We start from the raw sequence: 19927 nt of genomic DNA on the forward strand, positions 1-19927 counted from the left end.
CAGTTCTAGTTCAGTTTCTAGTTCAGTTCTAGTTCAGTTCTAGTTCAGTTCTAGTTCAGTTCTAGCGTTCTAGTTCAGTTCTAGTTCAGTTCTAGTTCAGTTCTAGTTCAGTTCTAGTTCAGTTCTAGTTCAGTTCTAGTTCAGTTCTAGTTCAGTTCTAGTTCAGTTCTAGTTCAGTCAGTTCAGTTCAGTTCAGTTCTAGTTCAGTTCTAAGTTCTAGTTCTAGTTCAGTTCTAGTTCAGTTCTAGTTCAGTTCTAGTTCAGTTCTAGTTCAGTTTCTAGTTCAGTTCTAGTTCAGTTCTAGTTCAGTTCTAGTTCAGTTCTAGTTCAGTTCTAGTTCAGTTCTAGTTCAGTTCTAGTTCAGTTCTAGTTCAGTTCTAGTTCAATTCTAGTTCAGTTCTAGTTCAGTTCTAGTTCAGTTCTAGTTCAGTTCTAGTTCAGTTCTAGTTCAGTTCTAGTTCAGTTCTAGTTCAGTTCTAGTTCAGTTCTATTTCAGTTCTAGTTCACTTCTTGTGCAGTTCTAGTTCAGTTCTAGTTTAGTTTTAATTCAGGTTTAGTTCATTAAGTTTTTTTTACATTAATCAGTCTATGTTTATTTAATATTTTTAAATAGGTCAGCATTTCTTTAGATTTATGACATAACATATGTTTTTTCATAACTCCATAAAACGTATTTGTTCAATTATGACTTTAGCTAGTTACTAACAACTCTTAAAGCCCCTTTGGGAAATGGTGTAAATAAATTTGTTTAATACAATAAGTAAATGCGTCAGTTATGTATTATGTGTGATTTATTGTGAGATAGCATGAAGGTAAGTTAAGTACAATTGATACTAATACTCTAGAACAATCTTTGAATAATGTTTGTTATTTCCAAGAAATAGTTTATTACTAATAAATGATTAACGAGATATGTAAATAAAATATAAATGATTTTTAAGTTATGTAAATAAAATATAAATGATTTTTAAGTTCAGTATGCGTACATATTAATTAAATTTTTCTAATAATATGCTGTTTTAATAACTGACCTTAACTTAAATTGAAAAATCCAACAATTATGAATTTTTTTTTTGGTAATTTTCAACTTCTAGTAATGTTTTATGTTTTGCATCGTTTGCGTATTCTTATAGGAAATGCGTCGCATTTCTTAGCTGTTTCTAGAGAAAGGCCTAAAAAGTTCACCATACTCTAAAGTCTTTGGGATGTTTTTTTTTTTTTTTACTGAAATTTTATATGTTTTGCTTTAGAAAGAAAACAAAGAAGAAATATTTATTTGTTTTGTCTTTTTCTCATTATTTGTTTAACCATAGTGCGCAGTATAATCATTTATTCCTGAGGGTTAAAGGTTTTTATTGTTAAAGATCTTTTTTTTTGGTAAAGAGGTTTTTGATGAATTTTTGCTGTTGTCTTTAAATGATATAATGATGAAATTGTTTACATGATTGTATAAGAGTTATTTTGCTAAATTTCTAAGAACTTATAAAAGAAAATAAACATAGTTAAAAAGTTTTAAAAATGATGTCCGCCCTTAAAAAAATCCCACAAAGAAAATGATTGTTTAGTTAGATGAAATTCAAGAGAAACAACTTTTAAGACAAGCTAAAGGCTTTATAACTATTGATAATTGCAGCTAACCCTTACTAAACTATTAAAAGGTAATGTTAATGGTATATAGTACTCATTACCTGTTGTTTATTTACTAAAACTAAAAGCCTGCTTTGTATTCAATATTATTTAATAAGAATCATTTTGTTTTAAATTTTTTGTTTATTTTCTTAAACAAATAGATTCACCCATTGTCATTTTATGCCTGATGCTACATAAATTTTGCTTGACAAATGTTAAGAAAAGAAAAATAGGAATAATCAACCAAAACAATACTCCAATGAAAACAAACAAAATTCTATTAAATATTTGCTATAAGAAAAATTCATTGAACTTAAAAATTATAAATCGTTTTGTTATTGTCTAGTAAATAGTCTACATGTGTTACGATATCTGTATTTGAATTGCATCTTTTATATTTGGAAAAAAAAGACATACAAATACAATTATTTAACAATTACAATAAATTTTGAAAGTCTGGTATGAAAAACGTACCAAGACATATTTACAAATATATTTTTTTGCAAGTACAAATGTTTTTATTTTCTTATTTAATTACACCCGATGTTTCGTACTGTACAGTGGATAGAATTTTCAGATAAGTTTTTTTCAATTATATAGTGAACTAGCATACCCTGGGTGCTTCGCTACCCTAACTTAAATTAAATACATACAAAATTTTTTTTACTTTTATAGAAAATTAAAATTGATTAAACATTTTTTAATGTTTCAGTTTTATACGTTCAATATATAGTATTTGAAAAAAAGTACCTCTAATAGATTATAATTTAATCAAAAATTTTATTTTAATGAATGAAACATTACCAAAAGTCCCTTTCAGTGGATTCTTATTCACTAAGGTCCCTACATTTTAAATTTTATTTTCAATATCTATGTTCAATATCGTAAATATATCAAAAAGTACCATCGGAAAAACGAAAAAGTACAAAAATCTCTCTAAATAAATTCTCCTTTAATAAGGACCATGTGTTCCGGTTAACCATTATAAAGAATCTAAAAGGTACTATTTGAAGAATAGAAAAGTACCAAATAGTTCCCACTTACAGAATATTATTCAGTCAAGACCATGTATGTTAAAATTAATGTTCCTAGGTTGAATATTTTAGAAAATTAAAAAAGTACCATTTATGAGCTAAAAAGTCCTAAAAAGTTTTCTCTTAAAGAATCTTATTCAATGAGGAAGTTATGTTTAATAATCATATGTTTTGAATTCATATTAAAGAACATACAAAGAGTATAATTTGAAGAAAGAAAAAGTACCAAAAGTGGAATAAAATTTACCTAAGTGGAAAGTACTAATAAAGAATACAATTTTTCCCCTTTTCGCTTAGAAATATACTTTTTTGAGAATTAAGTTTACAAAATGTTCCGTATTTAAATCTATATATCACAGATAAAATTCAAACGATTCAAATCTGCATTCATTTGTTTCAGAAAAATAGTGCCTTCAAAAAGTACCAAACAATTTACTCGAATTTGGTCCTATATAGGACTTAGTACTCAAATTCCAAAATAATATACCAACAGCCTATTTTGTGTGAGTAAATAAACTACTTTTTCAAATTTTATAAAAATTTTTTATAAATTAAATTTCCCGTTTTTCCCCTTTTTGGTACTTTTTTCCCCAGTGAAATAGCAAACATTTTATTACAATATTACAGAGTTAGTCCGTAATTTAATAGGAATAATTCAATAAACCGAAAAAGTTTTCATAATGTGCTAAAAAAAAAGTACCATAAATACAGTTTTCTCCCGTTTACACCCAAAAAGGACTGAATTATAAAAAAGTACGAAACAGGTGTCTCATAATTTTGGGAGATGTATCCAAAATATTTATGAAAATTTTATTATGTTAATTAGTTCAAAAATTATAAGGGGCCAAAAAAGGTACCAAAATCACCTTTGTTACACATTTTTACCCCTTAAAAGTACGAATTTCAAAAAAGACATTCATCTGCTCATTTTAAGAGTATATACCGGTGCATTTAAAATTTTTCTTGTATCACTAATATTGTGTACGATAATTAAGAAAACCTGTTTTACCCGTTTTTTCCCTTTTTACCCGTAAATGTACAAATTTCCAAAAATCCCTCCTTAATGGATCTACATAACCAAAAACACATCTATTGTCAAAATTTCATGATTCTAGGTTCAGCCGATTGGGCTGTGCGATGATGAATCAGTCAGTCAGTATCGCTACTATTTTATATATATAGATAATAAACCAGACTTAGTCTCATCAAAACAAACTGCTTATGATTAGGCCCTGGTCCTAGAAGGAATATCATGACCAAGCGGAACATTAGAGTAAATACCCATTGCTACAAATATGGCTCTAAACTGGGAGAAATAGCGCTCCTGTGGATTTACATTGAAAACTAAGACACAGAAATTTACTACCGACTACATAACCACAACTAGGCAGAACAGAGGTTAACATATTACCGACAGCTAACTATTTGTATTTGAAAATGTTATTAGTTATAATTCTAAACGACCCACTGTGCCTGTGCATAAAAGTAAAAAATATACAGTTGAAAGTTTTATTCAATTCAATAACATTCAAAATCTAACACACTTATAAACTAAAGTCCATTACACCTAAAATAAAATATCACAACGCAATTTATGGGGATTTACATAAAAACCCCAAACTTTAACGCATAAACAAATTTTCTAGGACAACAAAAAGGTAAGGTAAATAAACATTGAACTTGATCAATATATGTATTTGTTTATTAACACGTTCTTTTTTAACTCACCAAAAAAAAAAACTTCAAAAAGGTGTTTTCTTTCTTTTCAATGATTGGTCTTGTACCCATGCCTATTAAAGTAATTTAAGAAAACCTTATATTCTTTGCAAAAATCATAGTAGTGTGTTCTATTTTGTTTGACTTAATTAGAGAAATGATTGCAGGACTTTATAAATATGTATGTATGTGTGCTTGTACGTAAGTGCCTTGAATATGAGATTCTTTTCATTTTATTTCATAATAAAACATGTTTAATTTTCTTGTCTGCTGTTATATCCTTGACATACACAGCATTAGATTTTAAATGGCTTTCTATGGGTGTGTGTGTGTGGAATAGTTGTTGATGTATAAAGGTTAAACTTTACCCTGCAGTTCCGAAGTACTAAAACTGAACGAGAACTGAACTAGAACTGAACTAGAACTGAACTAGAACTGAACTAGAACTGAACTAGAACTGAACTAGAACTGAACTAGAACTGAACTAGAACTGAACTAGAACTGAACTAGAACTGAACTAGAACTGAACTAGAAATGAACTAGAACTGAACTAGAACTGAACTAGAACTGAACTAGAACTGAACTAGAACTGAACTAGAACTGAACTAGAACTGAACTAGAACTGAACTAGAACTGAACTAGAACTGAACTAGAACTGAACTAGAACTGAACTAGAACTGACTAGAACTGAACTAGAACTGAACTAGAACTGAACTAGAACTGAACTAGAACTGAACTAGAACTGAACTAGAACTGAACTAGAACTGAACTAGAAACTGAACTAGAACTGAACTAGAACTGAACTAGAACTGAACTAGAACTGAACTAGAACTGAACTAGAACTGAACTAGAACTGAACTAGAACTGAACTAGAACTGAACTAGAACTAGAACTGAACTGCAACTGAACTACAACTGAACTAGAACTGAGCTAGAACTGAACTAGAACTGAACTAGAACTGAACTAGAACTGAACTAGAACTGAACTAGAACTGAACTAGAACTGAACTAGAACTGAACTAGAACTGAACTAGAACTGAACTAGAACTGAACTAGAACTGAACTAGAACTGAACTAGAACTGAACTACGAAACTAGAACTGAACTAGAACTGAACTAGAACTGAACTAGAACTGAACTAGAACTGAACTAGAACTGAACTAGAACTGAACTAGAACTGAACTAGAACTGAACTAGAACTGAACTAGAACTGAACTAGAACTGAACTAGAACTGAACTAGAACTGAACTAGAACTGAACTAGAACTGAACTAGAACTGAACTAGAACTGAACTAGAACTGAACTGGAACTGAACTAGAACTGAACTAGAACTGAATTAGAACTGAACTAGAACTGAACTAGAACTGAACTAGAACTGAACTAGAACTGAACTAGAACTGAACTAGAACTGAACTAGAACTGAACTAGAACTGAACTAGAACTGAACTAGAACTGAACTAGAACTGAACTAGAACTGAACTAGAACTGAACTAGAACTGAACTAGAACTGAACTAGAACTGAACTAGAACTGAACTAGAACTGAACTAGAACTGAACTAGAACTGAACTAGAACTGAACTAGAACTGAACTAAACTGAACTAGAACTGAACTAGAACTGAACTAGAACTGAACTAGAACTGAACTAGAACTGAACTAAACTGAACTAGAACTGAGCTAGAACTGAACTAGAACTGAACTAGAACTGAACTAGAACTGAACTAGAACTGAACTAGAACTGAACTAGAACTGAACTAGAACTGAACTAGAACTGAACTAGAACTGAACTAGAACTGAACTAAACTGAACTAGAACTGAACTAGAACTGAACTAGAACTGAACTAGAACTGAACTAGAACTGAACTAGAACTGAACTAGAACTGAACTAGAACTGAACTAGAACTGAACTAGAACTGAACTAGAACTGAACTAGAACTGAACTAGAACTGACTAGAAACTGAACTAGAACTGAACTAGAACTGAACTAGAACTGACTAGAACTGAACTGGAACTGAACTAGAACTGAACTAGAACTGAACTAGAACTGAACTAGAACTGATCTAGAACTGAACTAGAACTGAACTAGAACTGAAGTAGAACTGAACTAGAACTGAATTAGAACTGAACTAGAACTGAATTAGAACTGAACTAGAACTGAACTAGAACTGAACTAGAACTGAACTAGAACTGAACTAGAACTGAACTAGAACTGAACTAGAACTGAACTAGAACTGAACTAGAACTGAACTAGAACTGAACTAGAACTGAACTAGAACTGAACTAGAACTGAACTAGAACTGAACTAGAACTGAACTAGAACTGAACTAGAACTGAACTAGAACTGAACTAGAACTGAACTAGAACTGAACTAGAACTGAACTAGAACTGAACTAGAACTGAACTAGAACTGAACTAGAACTGAACTAGAACTGAACTAGAACTGAACTAGAACTGAACTAGAACTGAACTAGAACTGAACTAGAACTGAACTAGAACTGAACTAGAACTGAATTAGAACTGAACTAGAACTGAACTAGAACTGAACTAGAACTGAACTAGAACTGAACTAGAACTGAACTAGAACTGAACTAGAACTGAACTAGAACTGAGCTAAAATTGAACTAGAACTGAACTAGAATTTGAACTAAGATCTTTAACAGATAATATAAAATTGAAATTAAGTTCTATTAAAACTGCAGGGTATAAAATATTTACTACAATATTATACACACAGTGAGACAATATTATATGCATTGTAGGAAAGGGCATTATGTTATAGTGGATGTAGCAAATATTTCCAAATCAAAGAAATTGTTTGGTAATTAATAGGCCTAATGTTGGGAAATTCCACTTATTTATTGTGTAAATTCGTTTAAGAAAAGTATTACTTATATTGTTTGATAAGAAGGATTAAATGCTCACTTACCAGAATTGCTCTTAAGTTACCAGAGTTGTGATATGATATCTGTAATATGGAAAAGAAAAAAACAGAATTTAGAAAAAAAAAGTTTAAAGATTTTTTTTCATAGGCTAATAGTAAAAGTTAAAATCTTAATAATGAAAAAAGAAATATAAAAACATGATACATAATATAATTGTTGAAAGGCCTTGCAAAAATAATATCTTTGATTTGTTAAAAATTTTATTGGAAATATGGTCATGGAAGACTACAGAAATGATAATAACATAGGGCAACAAAATGTGAAAAAAAAAAATTAAAATTAAAAACACAAAGACCAAAGTATACTTTTTCTAAAGGATACTAATTAAAGGTGTCTTAGCAAATCGACCAACAACGGGGGTTTTTCAAACTTCATGACATGACATCTGTTCTGCTCAATCCTTTAGAAAACTTAACTTTAGTCTCTGGGTAAAATAATTTATGTAATCTTGGAAAAATTTTTATGCAAATCCCTGTTTCGAACAAAATGTCTATCCTGCTTTTTAAAGACAAGCTAAAATGCGACATAGTATAAACAAAGGAATTCAGAAATTTGAAATTTAGGAGGAGTATACCCTTGACTACGGATCAAACAGGTTGTAAACTTTAAAAAGTGGATTCTGAAGAAATCTCAACTTGTCTTTTTTATCATTACACAGAGTAGGCTGTGGTATAAAATGTTGGAACTGAGCTGATAATGCAAAGATTGGGTGTAGGAAGAGATGGATGTTGATGATGTGGATGGATGGAATTCTGGATGTAATGTTACAGTTGATGAATGCTGTAAGTTGCATGTTGAGTAGATGGTACTTTCATCTGTTTTTCGTTTATGGTTCGCTGTATTTGGAGTTTATTTTTATCATGCTTGACCCAAAACAGTGGGTCAATGTGGTCCAATGAAATAAGACTACGGTCTACGTCTAGGCTACTGTTGCCTAACCAACAGGGACCATCCCATTTGCGTGGTTGTAAAATGAAGTGATGTTTTTGCATTTCGGAATCTACGTAACGGGGAAGCATTGGCCAGAGATTAGATAACTCGAGCACTTGAACAAAGTGCTCGTACATGGATATTGCCAACTGCGTGTAAGAAACTCAAAGGAATGGTGGTGAGTCGCCTAAAACTACCTAAGATCGTCATGACAGATGTTCACGTAGAGCATGGACAGACGGACAGACGGACAGGCGGACAGATAGATAGACGGACAGACAGACAGACAGACAGACAGACAGACAGATAGATAGACGGACAGACAGATATACAGACGGACGGACAGACAGACATGACAAATATTATCAAATGAAGTCAAACTCATTTATAAAATTAATTTTTGAATATTTTGACAACCACTTGGACTTAAAGTTTAAAAGTTTTAAAACCCTGCCCTGTTGAAATGTTTAAAATTTTGCAATTTAAACAGTTAACACAGTTGGAGTCAAAGTTTTAAAATATTCTGTAGAATCGTTTTGATCCTAATCGTGTAAAATAAAAAATTTAAAAAATCTTTGCTTCAATATCATTATTAAATCTATAGAAATGTTTCACTAAAATTTTGTCAAAAACCAATAATAAAACTAATAGTGATGCTTTAGTATAAAATTTTTTTAAATTTTGACCTTTGACTCTAAGTTTTGAAATGTCATCTTTAAAAAGACTTCAGAGTTTAAAATAACAATATAAAATCCTAGTAATTGAACATATTTAAAAAAATCACCAAAGTTTATTGAAGACTTAGCCCAAGTCTTTTAAATATTACATATTCAATATTATGACCTTTGACCTCTGTTTTCTAAAAATTTTTAAAATGCGTTGCATTTCGCCTAAAAACGTTTAATATGTTTTTTTCCCTAGAATTGTATTTTAAGAAATAAAAAACTCATTTCATTTGTTTTTAATATTTTCAATAATTTGTTTTTATTATTTATTTTGTTTTGAAATTTGTTTTTTCTTAAAAATTTAAGACTTAAAGCTAAAATAAATAATAAAAATATAATTTTAGTAATTTAAAGCTAGAGTAGGAAAAATAAATTTTAGGTTTTATATTTACTAATTAAGTTTAATAATTTAATAGTTTTATATACAAAAGTAATTTTTTTTACAATTTTATAATTATTTTATTTATAATAAATTTTGCCTAATATAAACATTTTATTTTACTTTAAGTAAATATGTTTTTTTTTTTTTTTTTTGTTAATAATAAATTCGTAGTATTGGAAATAAATAAGCTTTTAGAAGAAATGGAAATTAAGGAAAAAAGATATGTTTAAATATTTAGTTTTAAAGAGTTTGTTGGTATTTGTGGAGTTTAAGAGATATAAACAGCAATTTAAGACAGAAGTTAAATTTTAAGAATTTTTTGTTTTTTGAAAGAAATTTTAAAGTATTGCTGTTTAGTTTTATTTAATTTTTATAAAATTATGTGTGTATATTTGGCTAAGTTTTTGGGGTTATGTTTATTATATTCTTTTTGTAGCTAATTTTTGAACTGTTTTATATTATTATTAAGTGCCTGTGCTTTCCTTTATATAATTTTTTTAAATTTTCTAAATATTTTTTTTTTTTAAATTTTTTAGTAATAAATTTATAGAAAACTTGGTTTTCTTTATTTTTAAGTTTAATTTGTTTTAAACAAAACGCTGTTAGTTTTTTTCTATAAGTATAAATAAGTCCCTAAAGCTTTTTTTTATCATAAATAACATACCATAGTCTAATTAAACTTTTAATCATTTCTATTAAATTATTTTGTCGAACTTAGGCACTGCATTACTTTTGTTGTTATTTCGTTTGTAACCAACTCCTTGTCATTTTTTTCTATTATTATTATTATTATTATTAAGACTTATAAAAATAATTGGTGCTACTGGGTTTTGTTAGTCAGTGTATAGATTTTCGGCTTAAAGTTTAAGCCCATTGTTGGGTGCCATAGGGACAGCAGACAGAATAACGGGGCACTCTTGAGTATAAACCAGACATACCCTTCATATAGACATAATTAATGGGTGGTCTTAAAATACTCTGCTGTTTCTTTTCTGCTTTCTTGGAGGAGGCAGAAGAATTGGAAGATGTGGAATTTGAAGCTGAAGAACGTGTGGAAGATTTATTTGATTTGGCAGCACTATTGCTATTCGATGAACTACTGGCTGGTGAAGAATTGGATTTTTTACACTTAGAATCCCATACCCGTTTTAAGGGGGTACTGGAGCAGGATAAAGAACGTGTTGAACTGGCTGATACTGAGGAGATATGCTGGAAGATGCTTCTCACAGAAGATGTTATAGATATGCGACTCAAATGTAAACCCTTGGCCGAAGAAGTGGTTAGATTAGAGGAAGGTGTATTGGCTACCGAGGCTGGTGAAGATTTTGATTTGCCATTGACCACATTTTGATTGAAGATATTCTCTTGATTTTGCTGTAAATTGTTTTGCTCATTTTCATCACTGCTGGAGTTACCGCTATCCGATTCACTGTAATCCTCCTCCAAATCATCATGACAATCCAAAGAACTAGAAGGTCTATAGATGGTAGTGGAGATATAAATATGATGCTGTTTATTTGTGTAATTCTTATTTGTGGAATTTTCCATTTCCTCCTGCTCGGGTGAAAATCGAGAACAGGCTGAGGTTGAAGAAGCCCTAGAGGTACGTTCCTCACTGCTAATATCAAAACTGGAAGTGCCCGTGCCATTGGAATTAGTTTGCTGCATAGAACCATCCAAACGAGAATTACGTTCATAACTCAAGGAAAAAGAATCGGTCGAAGAGGATCTCAACTCCTCTTGACTATTATAAACAATAGTTTGACCATTTTGATGCACCGTATGATGATGAGGATGATGATGTATAAAATGACGACCCAAATGTCGGCTAAGACAATGCAGAAAAGATCTGGAACGCATGCCAGCTGGTTTATTATCCAAACGCTGGCTTTTATAGGAATTTTTTATATCCGTAGTCGAGGATGAGGCCGAGCAGCCAGAGCTACTGGAACTGCTGGGTTTGGAGTTTTTATGCGGTGATAGAGTATCCATTTTCAGGTATTTATAATCCAGAGTTTTTTTGTTATAAACTTTTTATTTAATTTTTAACTCACAGTTAATCTTTTAAATGTTTTTTTGAAAGTTTTTTTATTTTTATTTAAAATAGTTTTTCAAAAATGTTTATTTTAGTTTTTTTAACAAAATATTTTTGTTTTTTAATATTTTTTTTTAAATCCACTTGTGATATATTTCAATTGAATTTTTATTTATTATTTCAATTTTCTTAAAACCGTTAAGTTTTTTAATTTGATTTCAGATTTTCGCAATATTAATATTGACCGTAACTGTTCAAAGTCCGCTAGAGAACTAACATTTTACTGTTAGAAAGCGTTTGCTTTTATAGTTTATTCCATGGTCGTTAGTTGCTGCTACTAACCTTCGTGTGTTAAAGCTTTTCTACGACATCAGGCGCAGACTCGTGTTTGTTTTACTCTAACACATACGCACACAGAAACACAAATATCCTTACACTGTCTAAGGCTAAAGTAAGTCAAAAAGAAAAGCTTTTCAATGTTCACAGAAAATTTTCAACATAAAACAGGACTCTTATGTTTAGTATATTTCGTTTGGCCTTAAACGAAACAACGTGATTTGTGACATTCACTTGTTTTATTATAGAAAAACATGACGACGTTGAACGCGTTGTGGGAAATTTCTGCATACAGTTGTTTTGAAAACTTACGAAACATGTGTTTCTTCCGGTATGCTGGTACTACATGGTCTCTGACAGTCAGGGTTTATTGTCCCATTTTCATTTCTTTCTCTACGAACAAAAAATCAAACGGAAAAAACAAGTACCCAAAAACACCTGTTGTTCTTTGATGTTTCATGACGATGTCATTTGGTGGCGTTGATGATGGTGCTACTGTGACGATGTTTTCCATTTTTTTTTTTACTTTCCTGAAGGCATTTTTGCTGCTGTTTTGCCTCCTCTCCTCCAATTTACTTGTTTTTTTTTTTTTTTTTGTGGAAGTTTTAAAATTTTTCAACGTGACTTTTCATTTTCCTTTTATTGTTTTACATTTCACGCTACAAGTACATTTCTTTTTTGGTCGTGCGTTTAAAAGTGTTTGTTGTGTATTGTCCTTTACAATTTAATCCTGTGTATTTCCTGCGAAAATAAACGTATTCTGTGATTTTCCTTTAAATGCTAATATGTACATGGAAAATGTCTTAAATATATTGGGATCAAATGAACATTTTAGCACTTCATATGAATTTAAATAAATATTTAATCACATGCTTGGTGTGTATTGTGCTCGATAAAAAAGGCAAAATAATTATTCTCAAATATAATTTTTGGAAAATGAAACCTAAAATAAAATTTTATGAATTCTGTGTAAAAAAATCGTCTGTTGTCAGGTTGTATTTAGATTTTTATTTTAACTTTTTATATACTGCTAAATACTGGGCCTAAAATTATGCTTCGAAATAAGGCAATAAATAAATTGATATCACCTGTAGGGTCAAAGGTCAAATTTATCCTTAACAAATATTCCGCGAAATTTTAAGATAAAATTGCAAAAAAATATTACTTTCTTCTTAAAAATAAATTTCAACTTTTTAGCTTTAGGAATACGAGCAGACTATGACTAGACTATGACTAGACTATGACTAGACTATGACTAGACTATGACTATACTAGACTATGACTAGACTATGACTAGACTATGACTAGACTATGACTAGACTATGACTAGACTATGACTAGACTATGACTAGACTATGACTAGACTATGACTAGACTATGACTAGACTATGACTAGACTATGACTAGACTATGACTAGACTATGACTAGACTATGACTAGACTATGACTAGACTATGACTAGACTATGACTAGACTATGACTAGACTATGACTAGACTATGACTAGACTATGACTAGACTATGACTAGACTATGACTAGACTATGACTAGACTATGACTAGACTATGACTAGACTATGACTAGACTATGACTAGACTATGACTAGACTATGACTAGACTATGACTAGACTATGACTAGACTATGACTAGACTATGACTAGACTATGACTAGACTATGACTAGACTATGACTAGACTATGACTAGACTATGACTAGACTATGACTAGACTATGACTAGACTATGACTAGACTATGACTAGACTATGACTAGACTATGACTAGACTATGACTAGACTATGACTAGACTATGACTAGACTATGACTAGACTATGACTAGACTATGACTAGACTATGACTAGACTATGACTAGACTATGACTAGACTATGACTAGACTATGACTAGACTATGACTAGACTATGACTAGACTATGACTAGACTATGACTAGACTATGACTAGACTATGACTAGACTATGACTAGACTATGACTAGACTATGACTAGACTATGACTAGACTATGACTAGACTAGACTGACTGACTAGACTATGACTAGACTATGACTAGACTATGACTAGACTATGACTAGACTATGACTTGACTAGACTATGACTAGACTATGACTAGACTATGACTAGACTATGACTAGACTATGACTAGACTATGACTAGACAATGACTGTAATTTCACTAGATTCTTTCTAGACTACGAAAATACAATTTCGAGACTATAACTTCCAAACTAGTGTTTATAAACCGGTTAACCGGTTAACCGAAAAACCGGTTTTTATTGCATATTTCGGTTTTTCGCAAACCGGTTTTTTAAAACATTGGTTTTCGGTTAACCGGGTTATCCGGTTTTTAAGTCTCGGTTAACCGGTTTCAAAAAAATCTAATTTTTAGTACAAAATTGTATGTTTTCTTTGATATTTTATTGTGATTTTTAAAAATTTTGGATAGATAATTTTAAACATTATTTTCCGTTTGTGCATATGAAAACAGACCTAAGATTGTTAAACAAATATTATCTATATACTTACTTGTTTACTGCGTGAGTATAGTAAAAATCGAGAAGTTTCTCAAACGTTCTCAAAACGGACTTTATTTATCGAAACATAAGGATTGTTGTTGCCGTCCGAGAACTTATGCTGCTGGGGTTTTTCACAAACTGTAATGGCGCTTAGGTTGATTGACAGGAAGTCAGAATGACACCTGTCAATATTCCTAAGCGTCATTCACAGTAATTTGAACAACCACAGGCGTAGTGAGTGGAGGGAGGTCACTGTCTATGTCGAGACAATCGTCGCGAACCTGAACACTGTTTATAGTTCTGGGCATAATTTTTGCTATTGATATATATGGTCAATTTATCCCTCGTATGGCAACTTCCATATACCTAACGAATCAATAATATCTTCAGATCTATATAAGTTTGTTTTCTTATGATATATTAATGTACATATCTATACTAAAAAATGCAAATATCTTATTAAGTAATTTATAATATTTCGCAAAATGACATTTTTCAACTATATATTATAATATTTTAAAGATTTCCAAACATTTCGGTTAACCGGTTTAACCGGTTTTTTATACTCGGTTAACCGACAAACCGGTTTTTTAGAAATGGTTAATTTTCGGTTAACCGAAAAACCGGTTTTTCCAAAAGTCGGTTTTTTATAAACACTATTCCAAACTCAGTAAGATTCGTCATATAAAATTTCCTTTTTGAAATTTTCATTCCCGATTTAGATGCATTGGATAATGCTGACAAAAGTAAATCACATACTATTGTACTTTTTCCACATATTATCAATAAGAAAAGTATTCTTCTTTTGCGTTTTCCCGAGAATAAGCACATAATAATTCACGTGTTAAGCCCCCACAAAAATTATAAAAATAATGTGATAGAATGAATTCAATAGTATTATAGAAACACATATGAATACGTTAATGTGACTTAAAGTATGACAATGAAGGACAGAATAAATCGTAGTGGTGTTATAAAATCAATGATGGGGATTTCGACATACACATGATTATTAACGAAAAAAAGAAAGAAATTAAAATGATATGCATGATATTGATACGTAGGTAGGTATATAGAGGTATTTAAAAGATATCGTAACAGATGCTAAAGAATTTTTTTAATTTCAAAAACTCCTTAAAAAATGCATATAAAAGGTTTTGCTACTTATTGTTATAAGTACAGATAATGAGAAACAAACTGACCTTTTCGGTAATATTAAGGATATGAATGCTTACCACTCAAACTTTGAAGATTTCATATTTAACTTCTGCATATATGTATGTATGCATAGTCTGTCATATGACCAGAAAACCTGATACGTTATTTTTGTGTTATTATACCTTTTTCAATAAGCTTACATACTGGGAAAGTGACAGTTTAGAACTATAAATAGTCTCAATGTTACTATTTCCATTCCAATTGTACTTTGTACAAGGTACAAAATAATGTGATAGTTGATATAATCCAAATGAATACATACAATACATACAATCTATAAACGTGTTTTTTATTTTGAATCATTTTTAAAGGGAATTGTAAAATAAGTGCAAAAAAAATCTTCACAACAGACAACAAGTTATAAGACAACTGGATTACAGTGGGTCATTTGTAAATTGTGTGATGATAAACATAACTTATGATAAATCATGCCCCACTATTACTTCTTAGGCTAGTAATAGTCTAGTCTACAGTCTAGTCTATAGTCTAGTCTATAGTTTAGTCTATAGTTTAGTCTATAGTCTAGTCTATAGTCTAGTCTATAGTCTAGACTATAGTCTAGTCTACAGTCTAGTCTATAGTCATAGTCTAGTCGTAGTCTAGTCATAGTCTAGTCATAGTCTAGTCATAGTCTAGTCATAGTCTAGTCATAGTCTAGTCATAGTCTAGTCATAGTCTAGTCATAGTCTAGTCATAGTCTAGTCATAGTCTAGTCATAGTCTAGTCATTCTAGTCATAGTCTAGTCATAGTCTAGTCATAGTCTAGTCATAGTCTAGTCATAGTCTAGTCATAGTCTAGTCATAGTCTAGTCATAGTCTAGTCATAGTCTAGTCATAGTCTAGTCTAGTCTAGTCATAGTCTAGTCATAGTCTAGTCATAGTCTAGTCATAGTCTAGTCATAGTCTAGTCCTAGTCTAGTCATAGTCTAGTCATAGTCTAGTCATAGTCTAGTCATAGTCTAGTCATAGTCTAGTCATAGTCCTAGTCATAGTAGTCATAGTCAGTAGTCTAGTCATAGTCTAGTCATAGTCTAGTCATAGTCTAGTCAAGTCTAGGCATAGTCTAGTCATAGTCTAGTCATAGTCTAGTCATAGTCTAGTCATAGTCTAGTCATAGTCTAGTCTAGTCTAGTCATAGTCTATCATAGTCTAGTCATAGTCTAGTCATAGTCTAGTCATAGTCTAGTCATAGTCTAAGTCATAGTCTAGTCATAGTCTAGTCATAGTCTAGTCATAGTCTAGTCATAGTCTAGTCATAGTCTAGTCATAGTCTAGTCATAGTCTAGTCATAGTCATAGTCTAGTCATAGTCTAGTCATAGTCTAGTCATAGTCTAGTCATAGTCTAGTCATAGTCTAGTCATAGTCTAGTCATAGTCTAGTCATAGTCTAGTCATAGTCTAGTCATAGTCTAGTCATAGTCTAGTCATAGTCTAGTCATAGTCTAGTCATAGTCTAGTCATAGTCTAGTCATAGTCTAGTCATAGTCTAGTCATAGTCTAGTCATAGTCTAGTCATAGTCTAGTCATAGTCTAGTCATAGTCTAGTCTAGTCATAGTCTAGTCATAGTCTAATCATTAATCATTTATCATTCAGCACATACAATCAAAGTATAATCTGTTGAGAACTAAGTCTCCAAATATTTACTTTTGACGATCCCACTGTACAGTTTACACATCACTTTTACCTACAAAATTTATGCCTTACAAACCAGTACTGTTTTCCTTCTATATTAAGACAAAACAAAACTATAAATAAAGGAATTTTATTGGAATTTTGGACTAAAATAACTAACTAGTAGCTGAGAAACAAAAGTAGTAGATACAAACAACACAAATGAATGGCCAAAAACAAAAACACGTTTAGAAGTCTTTGGTTTAGAATGTAATGAAGTGCAAAAGAATTAAAACAGACAAAGCGATGCAACAGCAAGTTCAAGGTTTGTAATCATAATAAATGGGAAAAAAGGAAGGTTCTAGCCACGAAATAAAACCAGTTACCGGATAGTTCTTGTTTTTAGTTTCAATAGTCTAGTAAAATCCAGGAGATGCTTAAAGAAATAGGCGTGAAGTTAATTTGTAAACAGAACAAGTGTCAGAGTATAAAAAGCCTTTGTCTGACTAGAACACAAATTTTGCAAACAGTTGCAAAGTCTATACAAGTTGCACAACAACTAAACCCGTTAAGCAGGAAAATGACGCTCTTATATAAATTGGTGTGTAAAAAAATCCTATAGATTTGTTATATAAAATTTTAATATATTTTTGTTTAAATTTTTAATTCCAGTTACTTTTTTTCTGTTTGCTGAGTGTGGTTGTTTCAGTTCCCATTATATCGGCTGGTATTACCTTTGGTTCACCCATCTATCGACCCATTGGTACTCCAATTTATTACGAAAGACCTTATACTTATTATCATGATGATTACTATCACAATGGACACTCAACATATCCCTATGATTATTCACCTAATTATGAATATGTTGGTGGTGGTATAGGTGGATTCCATGGTTCTATTGGTTATTCTCCTTATATATTTTAATCATTAAATATTGTAAATTTTGTGCTTACTTAGTAGTGAGAGAGAATGTTTTAATTTCAATAAAGACTGATAGAGATAAAAAGTGAAATTAAAAGTGGTTTGAATTAAAAAGTTTTATAAATTTCAAGGATATTTTATGAAAATAAACAAAAGGATGTATTTCTATGTAATAAATATTATCTAATTTAAAATGACAATATTTAACATTTATAAGAATATACAATTGTCCAGAAAACAGCTACAATATGCACAAGTTATTAAGAAAAACCCTATCAACTATTTATAAATATTAAAATTCAATTTAATTTGTAAAATTATATAAGAGAAAACAACCCACTAAATAGTACCACAATTACCCAGAAACACCAATATTGTAAAAAAAATCAATTAGCAATACTTTGAAATCAATATAGGAAGTGAAATGATAACAATAGTTTGTCATTAATTAAAAAGCAACCATAATTAATAGGAAAATAATACTGTATACGTATTATAATAAGTACAAAAATCTAATTAAAAATTTTCAATATCTTGATAAAAAATTGAAAATTTTATATCCCTCAACGCATACATATACATATGTATATATGATTGTGCATCTTTTAATGTAAAATAATATACACATGTATGTTTTCACACTCACATGTATAATAATCATCCCAAACGAAATGTGTAGTTTGTGGAAAATTCTTTTGAAAAAAAACCACACACATTCATATTTGTTTTTCTTTTACTTTTCCTCAAACTTACACTTTAGGAAAAACGATAAAATTACACTGAAATACAGGAGTTTGTTTATGTGTGTTTAGGAAAAAGTTTCTTGTAGTTCCGCATAAACGCGTAAATCGAATATGAAATGATGTAAATATTCCATGTGACTTTCAAGATTGTCACGTTTTCTTGTCATAAAGTGGCGGAAAAATGGCATAAACTACATCATAAGTCACACTTCTACTACAATGATTTAAAATAAACCTACGTACCTGTGACTGCATTCGAATAGTTTAAACTCTCAATGAAAAAATATTAGTAATTTACTTAAAACATTGGAAATACTTTTATTAACAAAGTGAAAAGATTAGGCAATCTTAGTTTTTCTTGACTAAATTATAGACTAGACTATCTACTAGACCACTGACAAGACTTCGAACTATACCATAGACTAGACTATACACTAGACTATAGACTAGGCTATAGTCTAGACTATAGACTAGGCTATAGACTAGACTATAGACTTGACTACAGACTAGACTATAGACTAGACTATAGTCTAGACTATAGACTAGACTATAGACTAGACTATAGACTAGACTATAGACAAGACTATAGACTAGACTATAGACTAGACTATAGACTAGACTATAGACTAGACTATAGACTAGACTATAGACTAGACTATAGACTAGACTACAGACTAGACTATAGACTAGACTATAGACTAGACTATAGACTAGACTATAGATAGACTATAGACTAGACTATACTAGACTATAGACTTGACTATAGACTAGACTATAGACTCGACTATAGACTAGACTATAGTCTTGACTATAGACTAGACTATAGACTCGACTATAGACTAGACTATAGACTAGACTATAGACTAGACTATAGACTAGACTATAGACTAGACTATAGACTAGACTATAGACTAGACTATAGACTAGACTATAGACTAGACTATAGACTAGACTATAGACTAGACTATAGACTAGACTATAGACTAGACCATAGACTAGACTATAGACTAGACTATAGACTAGACTATAGACTAGACTATAGACTAGACTATAGACTAGACTATAGACTAGACTATAGACTAGACTAGACTAGACTATAGACTAGACTAGACTATAGACTAGACTATAGACTAGACTATAGACTAGACTATAGACTAGACTATAGACTAGACTATAGACT

General features: G+C 30.7%; 1 protein-coding gene across 1 annotated transcript; it reads right to left on the reverse strand.

The window, feature by feature from the left end:
- Positions 1–10132: 10132 nt before the first annotated feature.
- LOC119605555 (serum factor response D) lies at positions 10133–11406 on the reverse strand. Its single transcript, XM_037958744.1, has one exon. It carries the CDS (start codon positions 11344–11346, stop codon positions 10219–10221), a length of 1128 nt encoding a protein of 375 aa, XP_037814672.1. The 5' UTR covers positions 11347–11406; the 3' UTR covers positions 10133–10218.
- Positions 11407–19927: the final 8521 nt, after the last annotated feature.

Source organism: Lucilia sericata, unplaced genomic scaffold (genome assembly GCF_015586225.1).
Source record: "Lucilia sericata isolate MDLA Ls3-8-SP2 unplaced genomic scaffold, ASM1558622v1 Contig000496F_arrow, whole genome shotgun sequence".
In the NCBI taxonomy this organism is placed as follows: domain Eukaryota; kingdom Metazoa; phylum Arthropoda; class Insecta; order Diptera; family Calliphoridae; genus Lucilia; species Lucilia sericata.

Coding starts and splice junctions, on each gene's coding strand:
- LOC119605555 (XM_037958744.1), bottom strand. CDS start 11,346: ATGGATACTCTATCACCGCATAAAAACTCCAAACCCAGCAGTTCCAGT.